Raw genomic sequence first — 21,280 nt, forward strand, 5'->3', positions numbered from 1 at the left:
GTCTGGTATTCAAATGTCAGTCTCATGATGTTATTGTGATGCACTGCATAGTCTTTAGTTAATTGCAACGTAAGTTGTAGCCAGGATGAAGTTTTTACTGAAACAAATATGTCAAGTATGTCCCGGATTGAGTTTGTTGTTAAATGTAGTTTAGCACTAAAATATATTGCGCCAGAATTCCAGAACATTTACGTAGGCATTCGCCTCAATGCAGCTACGACCTATAAGATATAAGCCTTATGTATTGCCATGTCAATAAGACGGACATTTATATGGACATTAGACAAATCTCGCCGAGCTAAGTGCAGTCACAAAAAATCAAAGCGTTGACCGCCAAAGACTTCCCAACCGATACAAACGAGGTTAATTACATATTGCCAGAACATCGCAAGCTGTAACTACGTAAACATGAACTAAGGTTGCCTCTCAATAACATCTGCAACACAACAACAATTGGTCACAATATTCAAAATTTTCTAATACGAAACTACATGAAAAAGCTTTCAATGTACGGTTTTATTCCGGTGAAATAGTGACAGGCTAAATATAAACAAAGATTTAACATCAACTTAAGCTCTAGCCAGCTAGGACAAACTTGATTTATGTTCCGGGTTATGTTATTAAACAGAGAATTAATCATAAGCGTCGCCTTAAGGCAATAAGTTTTGCACCAACAACAAGCCGGTTTACCACTGCGTCTTGCAAATACTTCAAGAAAATTTCGGGAGCAGCTTGCGCGTAAAACGATGTCTGAGTATATCGCAAAAGTGATTTTGATTACAGGTAAACTATATGTGATAAATGAAAGAGTGTTATTTCGAAATTCAGCACGGTCTAAACTTTTTAAGTTCAGCTTCATGTTACAACGCAGGCGCGGCGTCTGGTATTGGCCAAGCAATTGCAAATGCATTTGCCAAGAAAGGAGCTTCATTGAGTTTGGTTGATAAAGATGAAGAAAATTTAAATAAAGTTACCGAGCAATGCAAGAAGGCCGGTGCAAGTAAGGTAGGTCGCACAGGTGTTCTATAATTCTTCGTTAAGCAAAAAAGTTTTGAAATTGAAAAAAGCAATTCCATCAGGTGTTGGCTGTAGTCGCCGATTTACGAGTCGAAGACAACATAGTTCGAGCAATGAACGAAACGATTGAAACGTTCGACAGATTGGATGTGCTTGTCAATAACGCAGGAGTTTGTAGATTCGGCTCTGTGGAGAACGTAAGATAATAACCTGCCTTCAGGATTACCGTTAAAACAACAGTTAAAGGTTTTAGCATCTAGACTAAGACAGTTTTTCTACAAATGTTAAACATTAAAAGTGTTTGGGTTGCGCGAATTCGATCCAGAACCGCAATTTAAAACCCAACTTGCGACGTAAGGAACGCCGACTTTTATATAAGGAAACTTCATCCCTTCCTATTTATAGGTTCCGATCGAATCATTCGATTTCATTTTCCACGTGAACGTGAAGGCTCATTTCCACTTCACCCAGCTTGCTGTGCCCCATTTGGAAAAGACGAAAGGTGAATTCCTGTCTCCAGGATATCGCTTTGAGCAAAGATTATACAGTTTTGATCGTTGTTGCTTATTGAAATTAATACTCTGGTTAGGGAATGTGATCAACGTTAGCAGCATAGGAGGAGAAATGCCGACACCTGGGGCAATTTTCTACGGAATGTCGAAAGCTGCTCTCATATATTTTACGAAATCGGCTGCATTAGGTGATTGTTAAGTACAGTGAGTCTTAGCTGCATGTCATTGATGAAATAATGCGAAACCAACAAACTATTCAGTTTCTACAAATACGTTTTAGATTTGGCAAGCAAAGGAATCAGAATGAACGCAGTGGCGTAAGAAACAACCAAATAAATAATTTTAGAATTTTATTTTAAAATCATAGAAACATTTTGTTATTTTGACTTGGTTTCCTATATGAGCAATCACAAAAAATTTTCAACATCACAGGCCAGCACCTTGCGACACAAACTTATTGAATTGGCCAGGAACAGCAGTCACCATGAAAGACATTTTGGAGTTTCATGCAAAAGAACAACCGCTGGGTGGCGTCAACATCGAGAAACAAGACGTGGTGGACGCCATCTTGTTTCTGGCATCTGACTCTGCCCGAACAATCACCGGGACCTCTCTGGCTGTGGACAGGGGTCGTATGCTTCTTGGAGCTATCACCAAACTAGCGTGATGACGTAAGCCAACCAGGTGAGAATGCTTATCAAGTTATTCACGTCTCCTTCATGGCTTGCATTGCTTAAGTTGCACAAACGTATTTTATACAACCATGTTTAGGTGTTGGCGGTGATCGCAGAATGGAAGACAAGACAGCAATATAATAGCAAAAATAGTAAATGTTTGTCGCGTTTCTGCGCTCATTTGTTCAAATAAATTCAGTTCAATGTAGTCCAACGGACAAAGCGCTTCATCTACTTTCATTATAAGCTGGTTACATCAATGCAGCAACTGACATTGTCGCAAAACATTTGCAGTTAATCTTACTATAATATAGTCTGGAAGATAAGAAAGAAATTAATATCCTCAATGGTCGAGGCATAATTTCATAAGTTTGCAAATAAAATAATTGCTGATCATTTTCACGTTTTACTTTCACGTTTAGAGTCGAGTTTTGTAAATTCCGGAAGAAAGTAGCTATTATGTCTGAGTACGTGTAAGTTATTTGCAGACTAACTGCAACGCGCGTGCATTTGTGTTAGACTTCTCAAGAATTCATGGATAGATAAAACGACAGTAACGTGACTAACATCAGAGCGTTTTGAGCTTTTGTCTTCATGAACTATTAATACGACTTACTGATGCCAATATTTCTGATTTTACAATGACATTTTGCCTCCGGCCACGACAAATATTCTAGTGGCTGGAAACAAATTCACGATCACAAATTGCGGACATATTTCAAGTCATTTCTTGTGCAGAGTTGCAAAGTTGCTTGCAGTTTGCTTTAGAGTAAGAGTATGTCAGAATTTGCTTCAAAAGTCATCTTAATTACTGGTAAGCAGTTATTCACCATGAACCATCATTACTATACGGTAAATATTTCCTTTTAATTTGATCAGGACGTAACTTGATTGTAGTCACAGCCTATGATGTACTGTAGGCGCTGCATCGGGTTTCGGACAAGCAACTGCAAACGCATTTGCCAAGAAAGGAGCTTCATTGAGTTTGGTTGATAAAGATGAAGAAAATTTAAATAAAGTTACCGAGCAATGCAAGAAGGCCGGTGCAAGTCAGGTAGGTCGCACAGGTGTTCTATAATTCTTCGTTAAGCAAAAAAGTTTTGAAATTGAAAAAAGCAATTCCATCAGGTGTTGGCTGTAGTCGCCGATTTACGAGTCGAAGACAACATAGTTCGAGCAATGAACGAAACGATTGAAACGTTCGACAGATTGGATGTTCTTGTCAATAACGCAGGAGTTTGTAAGCTGGGCTCTGTGGAGAACGTAAGTCATTAAATGTAATGACGATATCATACCTTACGCATTTAAAAGACGGTAAAGTCAGTGACATGAACCTTAAGCAGAAAAGTTTGTGTGTTGTGCGCAAATCTTTGCACTGATGGTCGAAGAGATTCAGTGACTAAAGCGTTTGTGTTGTAAACAACAACACTTATCATAACGGAAAAAATAATAATAACGTTATATTTAAGCCGTCCAAGACCAAACTTTATGAGCTAAAATCGGAATTTTTGACGTAAATAAATTATTCAATTGTTTATAATATTTCATTTTTATGCAAACATGTAGACTCCGATGGAATCTTTCGATTTCACTTTCCACGTGAACGTGAAGGCTCATTTCCACTTCACCCAGCTTGCTGTGCCCCATTTGGAAAAGACGAAAGGTGAAACGAAACTAAATGTCAATCAATCAATGTCACTTTGTCAATCTAAACAAGATACTTTTTTCAGGCATCGTGATCAACGTTACCAGTGTGGGAGGAGAAATGCCAACCCCAGCTGCAATTTTCTACGGAATGTCAAAGGCTGCTCTCACATATTTCACCAAGTCAGCAGCATTAGGCGAGTTTTACGTATGAATGAATATTTTCTTGTCTTTGGATGGATCATTTCATGACGTTTAAAGTACTCTGTAAATCCAAATTTAATGTAAATGCAAACTATAAAAGATATGCGACCAGATGAACTTGCTTTTATTGAAATTGTTTTAGGGTTGGCAGAGAAAGGAATCAGAGTGAATGCAGTGGCGTAAGTAGCTTTGAAATATCGGTTTATCATAAGTCAGCAAAACAAAAGATGCAATAAAAATTTAATCCTTAAATTAAGCTTATCATAAAATACTTCGCCCACCACAGACCCACCAGTTGTAAAACAAATATACAATACGGGCCGGGAGCAATTCCACCAGATGTAGATGTGGAGCAAGTTATGGAATTTCAAGCAAAGCAACAACCGCTGGGTGGCGTCAACATCGAGACACAGGATGTGGCGGATGCCATCCTGTTTCTGGCGTCTAATTCTGCTCGAACCATCACCGGGACCTGTTTGGCTGTGGACAGAGGTCGCTTGCTTGCTGGTTCTATCACTAAGATGGCATAGACTTGTAGACTGGTTTGGCTTCAATAGTATTCTATAATTCTCCACCGACACAAAAATTGTTTTTTGACTGTTTAGTTCTCGATGAAACAACCAAAATTGAATAAATATATTTTTACAGCAGCGAATTAAAGTTCACTGCTTTGTCACTTGTTGTTACATAAAAATCATTTACAACGCGCCTATTAATGAAGATGTTCATTTCCAACCACGCTACAGGCAAGAAGTCGTTCAAGATAAAATCTGTTTACTTTTCTCAGCGAACAATAAACTTGAACTTGTGCATTTGTTTGTTAAAATAATTAAAAACCGCGTAATACATGGATACAATGCGATTAGACAAGGCTGCATTCTGAAAAAGGCAAGATGGATTTGAAGGTCTAGTAACGTGTGGGAGCTTTGAGTGCTTTTCTGATGATATACTTTTGATGATAGATGATATACGAATGCTGTATACGAGAGGGCTCAAGCCGGTGAAATTAGGTAGGATTCTGTAATAACCACCTTGTACGGTCCGATGGATAGTACAGAAACTTGTTTGAAACGTTTAAATTAATCTTCTAAACCTATTCAATGTGCGTTTTTTTTATTTAAAAATCATTCTACGGCGTGTTTAAAACATATTTTCCAACATAAACGTGTTAAGTTTGCTTTGCTATGGGTTGAGCGGGATGCTTTTTCTGTTGGTGTTGTTGCATTGTTGATGCAAACGTGACAATGGAACGATTGAAAATAAGCTGACCAGGATCAAACATCTGTAAATGTTTGCTCGAGTTAATATAATTAACGAAAGTTTAGCTACGCGGTTAACCGCAAAGTCTAATGATCCTTTAATTAGCTTTCGCAAACGCAGCATCGACCTTACGGTCTAGCAACATGGGATCCGACCAGTTAGTTGCAAAAACCGTGTTTGAGACATTAATTTCCCGGCATAAAAAAACTTTTTTAAGAGAGAATGCTATTTTATAGCTCGCTTTGAGGTAATATCAGAATCCATTCCAAAAATCGTCTTGGTTATGTCACGTGATGACATCCTTGTGCAGTTGACGGTCACGGTTGAATTATTGCGGTCACAGCCTATGATACATCGCAAGCGCGGCGTTTGGTATTGGACAAGCAACAGCAAATGCATTTGCCAAGAAAGGAGCTTCATTGAGTTTGGTTGATAAAGATGATATTCAATGACTCAATGATATTTCGTGGTGGAAGTGTTAACTGAAGTTTTCGCTCTTCCCATTGCTATTAAACTATTACTTTATTTATTAACTATTACTAACTATTACAAGGTTTAATAAAACTCGCCCTAGCAGATTGCTCAACCTTATGTGCAATGTTAGCCGTTGATACTAATACATGCATAAAGCACTTGATAGGAATAAGAAGAGGAGTAGGAATAAAAGCGTCTACAGTCACTCAACAGCTGTTGAGATTCCTCGTAGGCTCAAACTGAAGACATAAGTTATAGCTACGACAAGCTTGACTCCTGTACTTGCACTTAACAGAACAACTCGACACTTGGTACTTACATAGCACCTGTCGAACCCTCACCGGTCGAAGTTTCTCGGTAGAATGAGCGATCCCAGCGAACGTTAAAGTGGTAAACCCATAAACGAAATTAAAAATGACACAAAATGAGATGTCAGTGGTAGGCATTGACCATATAGCAATGAGAAGCTGCAAGCATGAAGTATATAATTGGCTATAGTAATAGCTCAGTACAGTAAGTTAAAAATGATCCGACCCAATTCAAACACAATTAACAAACAGATTGACATGTTAATTAAGCTGTTAGCAACGTGTTTAGGAAAGAATTTTTCAGCACATCAAGTATCCCATCATTCTGCTGAGTCTTCACATTAAACTTGGTTAAAGAAGCAATTTATTAAAATTCTACAAAAGATGGCGATTGTTCTAAGACTTAATAAAGGCCCAGAATGTAGCGGAGTTTCTATTACAGGTTTCTCCAAGAGGAAAATTTATGACGGTTTCTTCGTTTTTTGTTGTTTTTCACAATTTAAGTCAAGTCTATAAGTAAATAGTAAATACATGAAAGACTCATCACTTAAATACTCGGGATTTGATTTTGATCATATTTGCAGGACAGCTCGAAACTGATACAAGTAATAAATTTATTAAAAATTTATGGATTAGTTAAACTTACGGAGAGCTACACAGCTGGCGAAAACGCCGGTACAGGTCAGAGAGAGAAAGAGAGAGAAAGGAAGGGAGAGAGAAAAAGAGCAGGTAGAAGATGTGCGAGAAACACAAATGTTGCTTTTTTTGTGGGGAAGAATTTTAAAGATTTTGGCAAAACATTATTTTCAAAAAAATAATTGCAAAACGATTTCCGTGTGACTTTGTCATTGCTTGATTATAAATATAGGGACGTCGTTTACGCAGTTTTGATTGAAAATTACCACTTATAACATATACCACGATATCAAAAATAACGCTCAGCTGGTGAAAAACAGAAACAATGTTTGGTAGAAAATAAAGTTCTGTTTTTCACGAGTTGAACCTTGTATTTGATGATTATTATACCTGGTGGCAACCACAGTACATATACCACGATATTCAACGGTTTGATCAGTGGAGTAAAGTAAAGTGATGTAAAGCCGACGACGCTGTTGTAAACATCAAAACAAGAAATTCTTGTTGTGTTGGCATATTGACAGTATAATTGTTTTAAAAAAGGATAATACAGTATTGGAATTGAGAAAAATTTCAGAATAATACAACTTGACCATTTAAATAAATTTAATCAATACATAACCCAATGCTGTTTGTGCTGGTCGAAGTCGGATTAGACACGATACAGGTTTAAGCGGAACTACTAAGATAAATAATCAACTGATTAAAAAGATTAAGTAGTTGATGAAAGAAGTTTAACAAATATCGATGTTAAGCAGGTATGATTAGCACAGCAGTAGAACATGTGTGGTCCAAGATCAATGCGCGGATCTATGCAGATCAGAGCGAGAAGCACGCCAACAAGAGGAAGTATTTTACTCGAATTAGGAAACACTTAACGTAATGGTCCTCTCTATAAATTATGAACACGCAGATGCTCAATGCCGCTATGGTATCTGAGATTCTAGAGCGCGCTCCAAGGTAATAACGGAAGTTTATAACGCGCGTCAATTTAGCGACTTACGAAATCAAGCAGCAAGCTTTGTTCCAGCAAATGTCGGATTTGTTGACAATGATTAAGAAACGAAAATACATGTTGGCAATCTACAATTAGGTAAAATCGTGAAAACTAAGTTATGCTCGAATGCTTGGAAGAATAGCACTTGCAACTTGGCATCGTGTTTGCAGAGACAAAGGCAAACATATGATGTCTTTGTCCGTCCAATGTTCGCGTTTAGTTTTATATAGAATTGATTCACACGGAGTGGAGGGCACTGACGCCTTACAACGTCGACATTGTTCGCATATCTTTAGAAGACTTGAGTGAGACCATTTTTATATATCAAGTGCATACAAAACATTTCAAATTCTTGTCTAGATTTAGCAGATGACGAGGTTTCAGAAACCGCTGATGTAAAGACACTGATAGCTCCAGGGCTTAATTATATCTTGTCCGTACCCACTGCAAGCATTAAAATTTTGCCAGTTCAAGTAAAATTATTTCGTAAATAAAGTCTACTTGTTTCTTGAGATATTATGTCCGAGTTTGCTTCAAAAGTCGTCTTAATTACAGGTGAGCTATGTGTTATATAAGTTATGTGCTATATACACTTGGTTTGGCTTGCTTCTATTGAACCAGCCATGCTTGGGTGTTAAATGCAACCTATGATATACTGTAGGCGCGGCGTCGGGTTTCGGACAAGCTACTGCAAATGCATTTGCCAAGAAAGGAGCTTCATTGAGTTTGGTTGATAAAGATGAAGAAAATTTAAACAAAGTTACCGAGCAATGCAAGAAGGCCGGTGCAAGCAAGGTAGGTCGCACAGGTGTTCAGTAACTTTTCTATTTACACGAAAACCTTTTGAAATTAGAATGATATTTCAGGTGTTGGCTGTAGTCGTCGATTTACGAGTCGAAGACAACATAGTTCGAGCAATGAACGAAACGATTGAAACGTTCACCAGGTTGGATGTGCTTGTCAATAACGCTGGTATCACTCGTGTGGGCTCTGTAGAAGACGTGAGTCGTTTAATAATAAAATGTAGCCTATTAAAGAAGTCAGGAGTTTACTGCGCGTTCTTTGTGTACACTACATAGCTCAGTTCTACTTGTTAAGTCTGCTTCGTTGGTCACAGTTGTTTGCGAAAATGCGTTGGAGGTTTTTTCAAAAGTGTTTTCAAAGTTCACGTATTTTTTGAAAAGCTTTATTTAAAAACTAGGGGTCTATGAAAAAATCTCTCATTTGAGAAGTTCAGCTTCACTACAAACTTTTAGGCTCCAATGGAATCATTCGATTTACTTTTCCACGTCAACGTGAAGGCTCATTTCCACTTTACCCAGCTTGCTGTGCCCCATTTGGAAAAGACGAAAGGTATAAAATTGACAGCAATTATTTCCAAAACACAATTTTTACTTTGAAAAGAAGGAAACGATTTTGAACGATTGATGGTTGTCGTGTCAAAGGAAAGCATTTTGCAGGTATCGTGATCAACATTACAAGTGTAGCGGCCGAGACCCTATTCCCAGGCGCAATCTTCTACGGAATGTCGAAGGCTGCGCTCACATATTTCACCAAGTCAGCAGCATTAGGCAAGTTTTTTCATCTTCTTGAATTATCGTTTTTTCTATTTTGAATAAATGTTTTGTGGCTTTGATGGTTGGCCCTGACTATGATTTTAAACAGCTATTTTCATTGTCATTTTGTTTACAGATCACTTTTTTTTACGAAATATTTGTAAAACTTTATTAGGTTTGGTAGGAAAAGGAATTAGAGTGAACGCAGTCGTGTGAGTAACTGTCACGTAGGTTTAGTTTTAACACTAAAATGGATTCATTGCAAGGTAATACGCATAGACAAACTCTGGATCAGTCTGTAAGAGTTTATTTCAAGGTACAAATCTATTGCTGTTTGATAAATCCATCCATAAAGAAATGGACATTTGATTATAATTATTTTTATAGACCGGCCCCTTGCGATACCAACATAATGCGATGGCCAGGAACGCTTCCGCCAGGTGTCAGTGCAGATGATCTTATCAATTTCCAAGCAAAAGATCAACCGCTAGGTGGCGTTAACATCGAGAAACAAGACGTGGTAGACGCCATCTTGTTTCTGGCATCTGACTCTGCCCGAACCATCACCGGAACATGTCTGGCTGTGGACAGGGGTCGGTTGCTTGTGGGATCTAAAGCAACATAAAAGTAGAGGTGGGCAATAAAAGACAGTCTACGAAATGTTTCATTTGCAGAAATGAATTATAGTTGTTGGCTGTAATGAAACATAATGTGAGCAATGTCCCAGCGGACGAGTCTTCACCCAAAGATCTTAATTCATTTTTAGGGCTCAGTGCATTGTTCATGTATGTGCACATATCATTATGGTGATAATTGTTTACACATAGTAGGTAATACACAAGACCTTCGACTGTTAACCGTGTTTATTGTTGGTTCACGCCATTGCAATAGGCATCTATAGGCTAAAATACGCCTAAAGAGCCGATAGAAACAAAGAATATTTATTTGCCACATGTCAGAATAACTACTTGGCAAGTTGGAATTAGAACAACTTCTAGAAAGAATGGTCGCAATAAACACTTAAACAGTTTCAACAAGCGCAATCCCAGGTTAACTTTAGGTCAAATTCATCGTAAAACGCATGAAAAAAAGAAAGGTTTCTATCTACCTCCATACAATATGTATAAAGACGGATATCTTCAAAATCTATTGCACAAAAGACATTTTGTTTAGTGGTCTTGGTGAATAGAGTATAGACCCAAAATCAGTCAAACTAGACCTAGGAAACAAATAAAACAAATTAAAAATGTGTTTCCATTGGAATTTGCACAAAGGCAGAAAAGCTCGGTAATCGGGACTCGAGCGACGAGGAATCATCACCGATTTTAAGTCGTGCAAAGACTTTCGTCAGTCTGAGAATAAAGATTGTGACCCCATACCATTTACAACTAACTCTGCCGCGAAATGAACAATTCAAGCCAAGTACGAAAAGCAAATCTTGTTTTACAAAAGACAAAAAACTTTTTAAGTTAAAGTGATGCACTTCAGTGTATAGCTGGAATCTATCTGCGTTATTTTGGCCTGACGTGTCATCTTACACTTAGTATAACTATACTAATGAAAGTGTACATACCTAGCTATAGCACTCTGAAGTCAATAACCTAATAACAATAATAATTAGTATAATAATTAATTACTGAGTTGATGTTGTCTGAACCGTGTTAACCAGATTTAAAAAAAGTAAAATATAAAACAGGGTATAATTTGACACTCTGAAGATTAACTTTTTATTTTTCGACACTAGCTTTCGCAAGCATAAGCTTGCTTCTCCAGGTGTACTCCGAAAATGAATATTATTTAAAACTATTGTCACATCATAAACTTAATCGTGAAATCATAAACGCTTTTTATCAAATGTGATTAACAAGAAATGTTATCAATCATTAGGAAAAAAGATACAATAATGTAACTACTTTAGCAAGTAAGGCAGCCAAAAGTGATGTCATTACAAACCATTAAAATGGCGTTTTTAGCTAACTTCAGCAAAGTTAAAGTAAGCAGGATTATTGCACCAGCCAGTCATCGTGGCAAGTCAGTACAGCAGCTCAAGGCTAAGCAAAAACCTATTCGAGGTAAGGAAGACCACGTCAAAAAAGGCATTAGCCTACAGTAAGCTTAGGCTATATGTCAGGGGTGTCCAACCCGTGGCCCGCGGAAAGGTTCTGAGTGGCGCGCACGGTATTTTTCGAAATGACTTATATTATCAACTGAATCGCCTATGTAATTTATGACGAACTTACATTCCGAGAAATTGGCATTTATTGTTGGCTTTCTTTGTCTATTGCTCTACAGTCTATACCAGGGTGGTCCAAGACTGCGAACATGAAGGGCCACATTAGGGTCTGAGAAAAACTTCACGGGCCGCATAGTGAGAAATGATAACGCGTTGCTGAAAGTAGAAACGTTGTTAACTACTGTTCGCAGGCTATGAACATTAACAAATCTTGTCGCTTACAAAATACAGTTGTATGAATGAAATGAAATGAATGAAAGGAAAGGACTGAGTTTGCTGTTCTGATCGACCTAATGTTTTGCTGCACGCCTAACTCACTTTTTAATCTCTGCTTGCGACTCTGCGTTTTTGCTTTTGCATATGGTGTCGATCTCTGCTTTAAATTCAGTGGTCGACAGACGTAAGCAGGCATCCAGGGTTTCATCAGCCATTCTGTTCCGTGTGTCGCTTTTTAATCGCTTCATAATGGAGAAAGTGCTTTCACATATGTATGTGCTACCAAACATGGAGCATATCTTCAGTGCGAAGTCGTTTAATCGTGGAAACTGTTCGTTGCTTAAAAGCCTCCAAAAGGCGTCGTAACGCTCATTCTTACGTGAAAGAAGAAAAGGGTCTGACTGCAATTCACATAGTTCTTGCTGAACGTAAGATGGTTGGGATTCTATAACTATTTCCATTGGATTGTTGAAAAGCTCCATTTGTGCTTTCAGCAAATCAAAGTCAGCGAATCTGTCGTTAAACTCATCGATGATGTCACCAATTTTGTTAGAAAATGCAGAAAAATCGATACTTTTTCTTTCACCAAGTACTTCACTGCATGCAGGAAAGTGGGTAGCATCATTCCTTTGCAAAGAAGCCTTAAATAGCACAAGTTTCTTGCGAAAACCTTCAATGTGTCCAACCAATTGAGAAATATTTTGTTTCTTACCTTGCAGTTTCATGTTTAGGATATTGAAGTGATTACTAATGTCTGTCAAGAACGCCAACGAACCAATGAACTTGTCATCACTCAACTGAATCTGGTATGTCTCGGTCGTCCCTTCTATCTCATTCTGGAGAAAATTTAGTATTTCTTTTCGCAAAGAAAAGAAATGTTTCAATGTTTTGCCTGCACTTAACCATCGAATTTTTGAGAATAGTGGAACATCTTCATATTCTGCACCCACATCTTTTAAGAACTGGATGAATTTTCTATGTCTCTGGGCTCTGTTTCCCCCTTTGATGATGTTGACTATATTCGTCACACTAAGCATAACATCACTCATCTGCAAAACTTTGGCACATAGTGCTTCTTGGTGAATGATACAATGCAATGTTGGGCAGTTCACTCCATGATCTTTTAGAATGCCAAGTAGTCCTCTCTTTCGTCCTGTCATTGCCCTGGCACCATCTGTTACAACACATGCACACTTCTCAAATCCTCCATAAGCATCAACGACAGACGCAAGGCTGTTATATATGTCGATACCTTTTGTAGTTCCACGAAGTGGAGATATCTTGAGTAGTTCTTCAAATACAGTAAAGTTTTTATCAATAGTGCGAATGAAAACCAAAAGCTGGGAAACGTCACTGATGTCAGTACTTTCATCCAAGGCTAAAGAGAAGTACTTGCATTGTTGAACAACGTCTTTCAATTGCACAGTCACGTTTTCGCTCAATTCTGCCACTCTTCTTGCAACGGTTTGATGAGATAAAGAAACGTTTTCAAATTTTTTGGCTATTTTTTTATCTCCAAAGGAAAGGGCCATCTTAATCGCACACTCTTTTACAATCTCCCCGTCTCGAAAAGCTTTTCCATGTTTTGCGAGCGTTAGAGCAACTTCGTATGAAGCTTTAAGGTCTGCAGTTGAATCGGGTTTGGAAAAACCAATAATCATTTTTTTTTGCTTGGAATAATTGCCCTTTAACTCTTTCAAAATTGCTTCCCTAGAAGTTCCATGGTATTGGCCATATTTTTTCTCATGCATGGTGCTGTAATGTCGCTTTAAATTAAACTCTTTAGGCACTGAAATAACTTGCAAGCAAACCAGACACTGTGGTTTACCATTGCTATTGGCAAAAAAATACCTTTCCTCCCAAGTAGAATTGAACTCTCTGTTTTCCTCTGACACTTTTCTTTTGACACTCATGCTTTTAGTAAACTTTTCCCCTTGACTAAATAAACGAGTTGCAGCTAATTTACAACCAAATTCGAGAGTGTACTCTGCGCTAGCAACAAAAGCAAAATATCAACGCACGTTTGTGTCGTCACAAACCGACATTGTTCCCTCATAGTTACCTATTGACCCGATTATGCACGACTTATTTAGGGTTGTGGCGAATGTAATGTATTTATAAAGCGTAGGTGTATTTTTAAACCTTGGATTTAGCACTGATAAAATTCCGGCATCCACAAAGTGTTCGCGGGCCGCACAAAAGCTTCACGCGGGCCGCATGCGGCCCGCGTGCCAGGGTTTGGACCACCCTGGTCTATACTATACAGCAATAGATAGTAGAGATAATAGATAGGCCTAATATAGATAAGAGAGTAATAGATAGATAATATACTATAGTCTCTAGTGCAGGGTGCACAACTGTTCAAGTTAATTTTATTGCATCACGATTTATTTCTTGTAAGGTTAAAATTTTGGTGTGAGTGTTTTAATTAGAAATTAGCATTAAACACTCAAGTGGCCCGCGCAATCATTCGTAAATCGCATGTGGCCCTTTGACCAAAAAGGTTGGACACCCCTGCTATATGTGAATCAAAAAGTTTAGGACAGAGAAAAAAAATCCATACTTGTGGTGCAAGCAGGGTTTTTACAAGGAAGCTACAGCAGCACAGCTTAGGCTTTTTATTGGAAGCTTGTTTTGAGCTGTAATAACGAAAATGGTTACTTACAGGCCTGACAGTGACACCGACTGTACAGTAAAAACGTAGAATTTCCTAACTTTTTGTTTCACTGTAAGTTGTAATGTTTGACTTTTTGACGTTGGTTTGAAACGCAGCCTATTCAAGTGACGTCAAAGTGCTAGAAGTAAAAAATTGTGCAAAAACCACAAACACTGAAATAAAATGTGGAATTGACCGCAAGCTTTTCACTCCCGGACCTGTGATGGTGAGCGACCGAGTTAAGAGGGCGATGCTTCATGACGTTGGTACAAGACACGCTGATTTCACCTACGTTATAAAGTGAGGAGATTATTATATCTACTGGAAACTTAACAGTGTTAATCTTAACTTAGAGTTACTGTACCGGTATTTGTACCTGATGTCAGTAATTACCAGCTGCTTGACTTAATTTACCGGAATCTGGCCATTGCTTATGAAAACACGTACCGACACATTTTCTAAATAATCTTGCTTTGGCTCGTGTAGATTTATCAGACAAGCTTTGCTTCAAGTGGCAAACGTCACTTCCGACAGTCACACGGCGGTTCTCCTAAATGGAAGCGGTACCATGGCAACCGAGGCGATGCTGCAAACTGTAATTCCGCGAAAAGATAAGAAGGTGAAAAGCGTAGAAACGCTTTGTTGTACATTTATGACGTCGAAATATTCCCCTGATTCTTTGCTTGGGTTTTATTTAATTTGGGGACTTTCTTTGTTCAGATGCTTGTCATGGTCAATGGAATTTACGGTCAGCGCATCGGACAACTTTGCAACAAACTGAACATTAATTGTGACGTCATTTCCCACGACCTCACTTTGTTGGAGCAACGTCTTTCGTCTGCCGATGACATAATCGGGGTCATGGCAGTTCAATGCGAAACATCTTCTGGAATGATCAATCCGGTTGAGGAAATAGGAAGCGTTGTGAAGGGAATATCCCCAGGTATTTATGACGTATTACGGCGTAACCATCAATAAACAAACATTCTTCCAATATATTGAGATATTCCAGGGAATATGACCTTTAACAGATAAGTTTTGACATTTTTCCAACATCAGATTGCTTGTACTTTGTTGACGCGGTAACGAGTTTTGGGGCGATTCCTGTTCGCATGACCAACATCGATTTTCTGATCAGTTGCGCAAACAAATCTCTCCAGAGCGTCCCTGGCATCTCATTTGTGGTCGCAGACAAAGAAACTTTGCAAAAGTGAGCTTCTAGCTGCCAGCCTAGTCTAGCTGCTTTTCTCAAAATGCTTTGTTGACATAGTTGCTTATTCCATTGTTAAATGACTTGTGTCCATCAGGCACAGAGGAAAAGGCAGTGGTATGGTGCTGGATGTCGCCGATCAATGCGATGAACTGGATAGAACCGGTCAATTCCGGTTTACACCGCCCACTCATGCTATGCTGGCTTTCAAAGAAGCATTGTTGGAACACATCAAGGAAGGAAGAGTGGAAGGCCGGGCGAAAAGGTGAAAGCGGCGGCGATTTTAAGCTGGTTCCCCGGCCAGCGCCGATATTTAACTCGAGATGGAAACAACGCTTGACGGCAAACAATCCCCACATACTCTGGAAATAACTTTTTCCAAAAATGTTAATAATTGTGATCTTAAGATGTTTTAGCAGACCCGTTTCAAGCTCCTTGTAGCCGTTTCCTTTGTATTTTATGTTGATTACTTCAGGTTCAGAGATAACGCGTCGACTTTGAAATCTGAAATGACCAAGATGGGATTTCGACAGTTAATTGATGACGAAAAAAATCCCAATGGATACTTTGTTACGTCATTTGTCCATCCGATCAATCCACTCTTCGTATTTGAAGAGTTCTATCAGCGCTTGAGCGACAGAGGTGAGCAGTGACTACACTCAGCCAATTAACAACCGATACACCCACGTGGTTGGATGATTAGCAGATGTTTCCGATTTTTCCGATTTTTTTTTCAATTTTTAAACTTGGCCTTGTCACTTGCAGGTCACGTGATTTGCCCAGACCGATCAAATCTTCCAAACTCGTTCCGGATTGGCTGCATGGGCGATCTATATCCACGTGACATGCAGAATCTTGTGGATTGCATCGAAGTGGTTTGCTCCGACATGGGAATCAATCTTCCGATGGACAATCGCCCTCTGTGATGTCATATTGTAGTCTGCAGGTTTATTTTTGTCCAGCAAAAATTATGGAAAAGTTGCAATAAAATGTATGATGTAATCTGACCCTGTCGAGATATCGTTTAGGGACGTATGGCTGTGGTAGTAATGCGTGTTTAGCGATATTTGCGGGTTTAAAATATAAGCATCGCTTTCTGAACAGATCGCCAATGGATATAGACTACAATTAAACCGCATGATCTGAATTAAACTACTGTAATACTGTGGTGATATTGTCGTCCTTCTGACGTCTTAAGCGCAACAGACTTCGGCGACGTTAAGTAGACTGCCGCTATGGAGCGCTAAGTTTGGACGGATGAAATGTAGGCTATAATAAATTATTACTCGCACAATCATTTCGACTCCACAGAAACAGAAACAGCTTTTAACTTTTTCCAAGACAACTTCTTTATCTCAAGCAAGTTGCCTATTGTTGTTCATGCTACACTGTTTATAATTCGTTCGCCTAGGGCCTGGGCCCTAGCGACTAGTGAATACTGTGCATTTCCCTACCACACAACAATCAACAAAGTGTTGTGAAAATAGAAGACTCATAGTTCATAACAACCGTGACCAGTTTGTGCTGCTTTTTCTTGCAAGGGCCTTACAACCTTTACAAGCAATTCGGGTGTTCTTGCAGTTTATCTAAATAGCAATGTTACGTCATAATTGTAGAAAACTCGAATTAATTGTGAAATCATAACAGATTTCGTATAGGTAATTAATCTTAATTTTATCCGTTAAGAAATATCATCAACAAGTAGGACAGCCCGATGCGATGTTGTTACAATTAAATTTAGCAATTTTAGGACATAACAGACAATTAGGCATAACAGGATATAAGAAAGGAACTTAAAATGGCGGTAATACCGGTAACAAACTTCAGCAAGGTAAATATCAGAAGGTTCATTGCAACAGCCAGTCATCTTGCCAAGCCAGACCAGCAGTGCCAGGTTAAAGAAAAACTTTTTCAAGGTAAGCATGACCAGGTCTAGAAAGACATTACTTATGAATTACCGAACCGTAAGGAGTTTGTGATATCGAAGTTAGAGAGAATATTCCAGCTACTAGTTACCGGTACAAGCAGTGCCAGCAGAAAAATTTGCATGTAGCAGCACAGCTACTTGGGTTTTACGGAGAACTTATTTTGGAATATTTATACCGTTACAGCTTTTTACTGGCCTGACACCAACTGTACGATCGAAAGATATCTGGGGTTTTTTGAACTTTGTATACTAAAAGTTAAATTAATTAACTACTATTATTGGTGTGAAACGCAGCGTATTCAGGTGGCGTCAAACTGCTAGAAAAGAAAAGTGATGTCAAAACCACAAACATTGATTCTGAACGTGGAATTGACCGCAAGCTTTTCACTCCCGGACCTGTGATGGTGAGCGACCGAGTTAAGAGGGCGATGCTTCATGATGTTGGTACAAGACACGCTGATTTCACCTACGTTGTAAAGTGAGGAGTTTATTATATCTACTGGAAACTTAACTGTATTTGCATGTATGCCCAGGTTTTAGTACTAAGCCCTCAAATTTTTAGTCGCTTGCCACAGTGTTACATGTAAAGCACATATACCGGTAAACTTTCTGATTAGCTCTCCATTTATTCGAGTAGATTTATCAGACAAGCTTTGCTTCAAGTTGCGAACGTCACTTCCGACAGTCACACGGCGGTTCTCCTAAATGGAAGCGGTACCATGGGAACCGAGGCGATGCTACAAACTGTAATTCCGCGAAAAGATAAAAAGGTGAAAAGCGTACAAACGCTTCATTGTACATTTATGACGTCAAAATATTCCCCTAATTCTTTGCTTAGGTTTCATTTAATTCATGGACCTTTTTTGTTCAGATGCTTGTCATGGCCAATGGAATTTACGGTCAGCGCATCGGACAACTTTGCAACAAACTCAACATTAATTATGACGTCATTTCCCACGACCTTCCTTCGCTGAAGCAACGTCTTTCGTCTGCCGATGACATAATCGGGGTCATGGCAGTTCAATGCGAAACATCTTCTGGAATGATCAATCCGGTCGAGGAAATAGGAAGCGTTGTGAAGGGAATATCCCCAGGTATTTATGACGTATTACGGCGTAACCATCAATAAACAAACATTCTTCCAATATATTGAGACATTCCATGGAATATGACCTTTAACAGATAAGTTTTGACATTATCCCAACATCAGATTGCTTGTACTTTGTTGACGCGGTAACGAGTTTTGGGGCGATTCCTGTTCGCATGACCAACATCGATTTTCTGATCAGTTGCTCAAACAAATCTCTCCAGAGCGTCCCTGGCATCTCATTTGTGGTCGCAGACAAAGAAACTTTGCAAAAGTGAGCTTCTATCTGCCAATCTAGTCCAGCTGCTTTCTCAAAATGCTTAGTTGCTTATTCCATTCTTAAAATGACTTGTGTCCATCAGGCATAGAGGAAAAGGCAGTGGTATGGTGCTGGATGTCGCTGATCAATGCGATGAACTGGATAGAACCGGTCAATTCCGGTTTACACCGCCCACTCACGCCATGCTGGCTTTCAAGGAAGCATTGTTGGAACACATCAAGGAAGGAAGAGTCGAAGGCCGGGCGAAAAGGTGAAAGCGGCGGCAATTATAAGTTGGTTTCCCGGCCAGCACCTAGATTTAACTTGAGATAAATGGTTGTTTTTCTTTTTTGATAGTACTTTTTAAATAAATTTCATTGTTGATGATTTACAGAAGTCACTCTGCACGTTTCCTTTGTATTTTATGTTGATTACTTCAGGTTCAGAGATAACGCGTCGACTTTGAAATCTGAAATGAACAAGATGGGATTCCGACAGTTAATTGATGACGCAAAAAATCCCAATGGATACCTTCTTACGTCATTTCTCCATCCGATCAATCCACTTTTCTTGTTCGACAAGTTCTATGAACGCTTAAGTGATAAGGGTAGGTGGTGGACGGGGTTATGATGGAATTCCGACCGTTTTCTCATGGTCGATTTTGGGCTTGAGTAAAAACACTAAACGGTTTTATGAAAAAGTGATCATCATATCAACATATCATTTCATTGAAATACATCATTGCAATATTCGACAGTGTTATTATCGACATCAATTGCGAATTATTCAGTCATGTTTAGTTAGTTACGCTTGCACATTTATCCCTTATTCAAATCTATTTTGCTTTTAAACTTGGCCTTGTCACTTGCAGGTCACGTGATTTGCCCAGAACGAACAAACCTTCCAAACTCGTTCCGGATTGGCTGCATGGGCGATCTATATCCACGTGACATGCAGAATCTTGTGGATTGCATCGAAGTGGTTTGCTCCGACATGGGAATCAATCTTCCGATGGACGATCGCCCTCTGTGATGTCATAATGCCGCTGTTTCACCTCAAACTTCTGCGCTGGTTTTGTTTTGTTTTCGAAAGTTTCGATAAAAATTGCAAGACTTGAAATGTTCAAAAATGTATCGAAACGTCTGCAAATAAATCAAACGCTAATTTTTTGGTTTCTGATATCTTTAGAATTACCATCCAAGCGCAAGCAATGTACCGAGATGTCAGTTGAAAAACCTGTCAAAAATTTACCTTGAATCGCTTGCTGATTAATTGAAAAGACTGTAATGAAAAGTGGTGTATGGTACCTTAACCTGTAAGGTTTGCCCACTTCCTTACAAAGTCTGTTTACTTGTGTATATCTTAACAGTGAACTTTGATAGACTTCAGCAATAATGACACTGGAATGACAACTGTATAATCTGATTATATTGAAGCTTCATTGAACAAATAAATCAAACAAAATAGAACATTGTAACAGCAACAGCATAAAGACATGTTGCGGCGTTGAACATACGACTGTTAAGTGATGACTCGTAATGCACGCACAGTAAGAGAGAAGCAATCGATTACGTCACAAAGTGTTATGCTTCGCTGATTCGATAGACGAGAATTCTATGTCGTATACAATTTTATATTACATTAATTGATATATTTATCACAAGACAAACATGCTTGTCCCGTGCGACTGCGTTGATGTGCGGCAATGCCAACGCTTTAAAACTGCTTCAGCTCGTCGCAAGTGACGTCTGACGTCAGCACTAGTCTTCTAATTATCTAACACAGTCCTGGCGGTGGTTAGTAATTAGTGACTTCATCTTCCTCAGGTCTTGTAACACAGTCAAATCAAAATGTTGATTGCATTAGGCTATACAAGATAAAAACCTGATATCTCCTAACTTTTCCTAAAAAGTTAATTAACCTGTTATAACCTTTTTTTATTACCTTGGCGATTAATAAGTACTAAGTATAATCAATTATTTTATTATCAATTATTAATTAATTATTATTCACATATAGGCGAGTTGATGACAGGCTGTCAGGTAGAGTGAGATAAGTGAAGACTCGGCCATGTCCTAATTTCTTTTCCAAATTTTAACCGAGTTTTTAAAAAACAGAAAGGACAAAAATATAGTCATGTTGAAATTATTTAATTCTTTAAACTTGCATTTTTTTTGTAAATTTAAATGGTAGCATGGGTTACTTTTACAAATCTATGATGGTATATACACTATATAGAGTCATACGTAATATATATAGTTATACTTTCATCCTACGAAGTTTTATCAAAATCTAGGATGGTGTGTATCAAATGTATAAAATTCTGTTCAAGTTGACATGGAACGACCTTATAGTTAGAGATATACTGTACATAGACATAGATACGTTATAGTCATACGACATTTGCCAT

The 21,280-nt window shown here is 38.6% G+C and overlaps 5 protein-coding genes across 6 annotated transcripts; all 5 read left to right on the top strand.

Moving 5' to 3' along the window:
- Positions 1-108: 108 nt before the first annotated feature.
- On the top strand, positions 109-2,411 carry LOC143462289 (3-oxoacyl-[acyl-carrier-protein] reductase FabG-like). 2 transcript variants are annotated; one of them, XM_076960383.1, is made up of 8 exons: positions 109-783; positions 872-1,005; positions 1,080-1,214; positions 1,423-1,519; positions 1,607-1,717; positions 1,810-1,846; positions 1,962-2,213; positions 2,301-2,411. In XM_076960383.1, exons 1-7 carry the CDS (start codon positions 747-749, stop codon positions 2,194-2,196), a joined length of 786 nt encoding a protein of 261 aa, XP_076816498.1. In that variant the 5' UTR covers positions 109-746; the 3' UTR covers positions 2,197-2,213; positions 2,301-2,411. The 2 variants fall into 2 exon arrangements, with proteins under 2 accessions (XP_076816498.1, XP_076816499.1); XM_076960384.1 differs by having other exon boundaries at positions 1,962-2,200.
- A 138-nt stretch (positions 2,412-2,549) lies between these two features.
- On the top strand, positions 2,550-4,861 carry LOC143462287 (putative oxidoreductase TM_0325). Its single transcript, XM_076960380.1, has 7 exons — positions 2,550-3,017; positions 3,124-3,257; positions 3,332-3,466; positions 3,770-3,866; positions 3,934-4,044; positions 4,194-4,230; positions 4,338-4,861. The coding sequence occupies exons 1-7, from the start codon at positions 2,981-2,983 to the stop codon at positions 4,579-4,581; spliced, it is 795 nt and encodes a 264-aa protein (XP_076816495.1). The 5' UTR covers positions 2,550-2,980; the 3' UTR covers positions 4,582-4,861.
- Positions 4,862-8,106: 3,245 nt separating this feature from the next.
- Positions 8,107-9,356, top strand: LOC143462441 (putative oxidoreductase TM_0325). The gene is made up of 5 exons (XM_076960610.1): positions 8,107-8,281; positions 8,388-8,521; positions 8,593-8,727; positions 8,983-9,079; positions 9,187-9,356. Exons 1-5 carry the CDS (start codon positions 8,245-8,247, stop codon positions 9,339-9,341), a joined length of 558 nt encoding a protein of 185 aa, XP_076816725.1. The 5' UTR covers positions 8,107-8,244; the 3' UTR covers positions 9,342-9,356.
- Positions 9,357-11,176: 1,820 nt separating this feature from the next.
- On the top strand, positions 11,177-16,599 carry LOC143463168 (2-aminoethylphosphonate--pyruvate transaminase-like). The gene is made up of 8 exons (XM_076961569.1): positions 11,177-11,354; positions 14,504-14,687; positions 14,874-15,006; positions 15,108-15,330; positions 15,447-15,597; positions 15,695-15,862; positions 16,073-16,239; positions 16,363-16,599. The coding sequence occupies exons 1-8, from the start codon at positions 11,222-11,224 to the stop codon at positions 16,521-16,523; spliced, it is 1,320 nt and encodes a 439-aa protein (XP_076817684.1). The 5' UTR covers positions 11,177-11,221; the 3' UTR covers positions 16,524-16,599.
- Positions 16,600-17,277: 678 nt separating this feature from the next.
- On the top strand, positions 17,278-20,038 carry LOC143463169 (2-aminoethylphosphonate--pyruvate transaminase-like). Its single transcript, XM_076961570.1, has 8 exons — positions 17,278-17,513; positions 17,819-18,002; positions 18,162-18,294; positions 18,396-18,618; positions 18,735-18,885; positions 18,974-19,141; positions 19,311-19,477; positions 19,742-20,038. Exons 1-8 carry the CDS (start codon positions 17,396-17,398, stop codon positions 19,900-19,902), a joined length of 1,305 nt encoding a protein of 434 aa, XP_076817685.1. The 5' UTR covers positions 17,278-17,395; the 3' UTR covers positions 19,903-20,038.
- The last annotated feature ends 1,242 nt before the right edge of the window (positions 20,039-21,280 follow it).

This window comes from Clavelina lepadiformis, chromosome 6 (assembly GCF_947623445.1).
Source record: "Clavelina lepadiformis chromosome 6, kaClaLepa1.1, whole genome shotgun sequence".
Classification (NCBI taxonomy): Eukaryota; Metazoa; Chordata; class Ascidiacea; order Aplousobranchia; family Clavelinidae; genus Clavelina; species Clavelina lepadiformis.

Excerpts from the sequence above, each read along its gene's own strand:
- LOC143463168 (XM_076961569.1), top strand. The coding sequence starts at position 11,222 with ATGTCATTACAAACCATTAAAATGGCGTTTTTAGCTAACTTCAGCAAA. Across the intron at positions 11,355-14,503 it reads TAAGCAAAAACCTATTCGAG|CCTATTCAAGTGACGTCAAA; the intron begins GTAAGGAAGACC and ends TTTGAAACGCAG. Across the intron at positions 15,863-16,072 it reads GTGGAAGGCCGGGCGAAAAG|GTTCAGAGATAACGCGTCGA; the intron begins GTGAAAGCGGCG and ends TGATTACTTCAG.
- LOC143462289 (XM_076960383.1), top strand. The coding sequence starts at position 747 with ATGTCTGAGTATATCGCAAAAGTGATTTTGATTACAG. Across the intron at positions 1,006-1,079 it reads AGAAGGCCGGTGCAAGTAAG|GTGTTGGCTGTAGTCGCCGA; the intron begins GTAGGTCGCACA and ends CAATTCCATCAG. Across the intron at positions 1,520-1,606 it reads CCATTTGGAAAAGACGAAAG|GGAATGTGATCAACGTTAGC; the intron begins GTGAATTCCTGT and ends TACTCTGGTTAG.
- LOC143463169 (XM_076961570.1), top strand. The coding sequence starts at position 17,396 with ATGGCGGTAATACCGGTAACAAACTTCAGCAAGGTAAATATCAGAAGG. Across the intron at positions 17,514-17,818 it reads TAAAGAAAAACTTTTTCAAG|CGTATTCAGGTGGCGTCAAA; the intron begins GTAAGCATGACC and ends TGTGAAACGCAG. Across the intron at positions 18,295-18,395 it reads TTCCGCGAAAAGATAAAAAG|ATGCTTGTCATGGCCAATGG; the intron begins GTGAAAAGCGTA and ends TTTTTTGTTCAG.
- LOC143462441 (XM_076960610.1), top strand. The coding sequence starts at position 8,245 with ATGTCCGAGTTTGCTTCAAAAGTCGTCTTAATTACAG. Across the intron at positions 8,728-8,982 it reads GTGTGGGCTCTGTAGAAGAC|GCTCCAATGGAATCATTCGA; the intron begins GTGAGTCGTTTA and ends ACAAACTTTTAG. Across the intron at positions 9,080-9,186 it reads CCATTTGGAAAAGACGAAAG|GTATCGTGATCAACATTACA; the intron begins GTATAAAATTGA and ends AGCATTTTGCAG.
- LOC143462287 (XM_076960380.1), top strand. The coding sequence starts at position 2,981 with ATGTCAGAATTTGCTTCAAAAGTCATCTTAATTACTG. Across the intron at positions 3,258-3,331 it reads AGAAGGCCGGTGCAAGTCAG|GTGTTGGCTGTAGTCGCCGA; the intron begins GTAGGTCGCACA and ends CAATTCCATCAG. Across the intron at positions 3,867-3,933 it reads CCATTTGGAAAAGACGAAAG|GCATCGTGATCAACGTTACC; the intron begins GTGAAACGAAAC and ends TACTTTTTTCAG.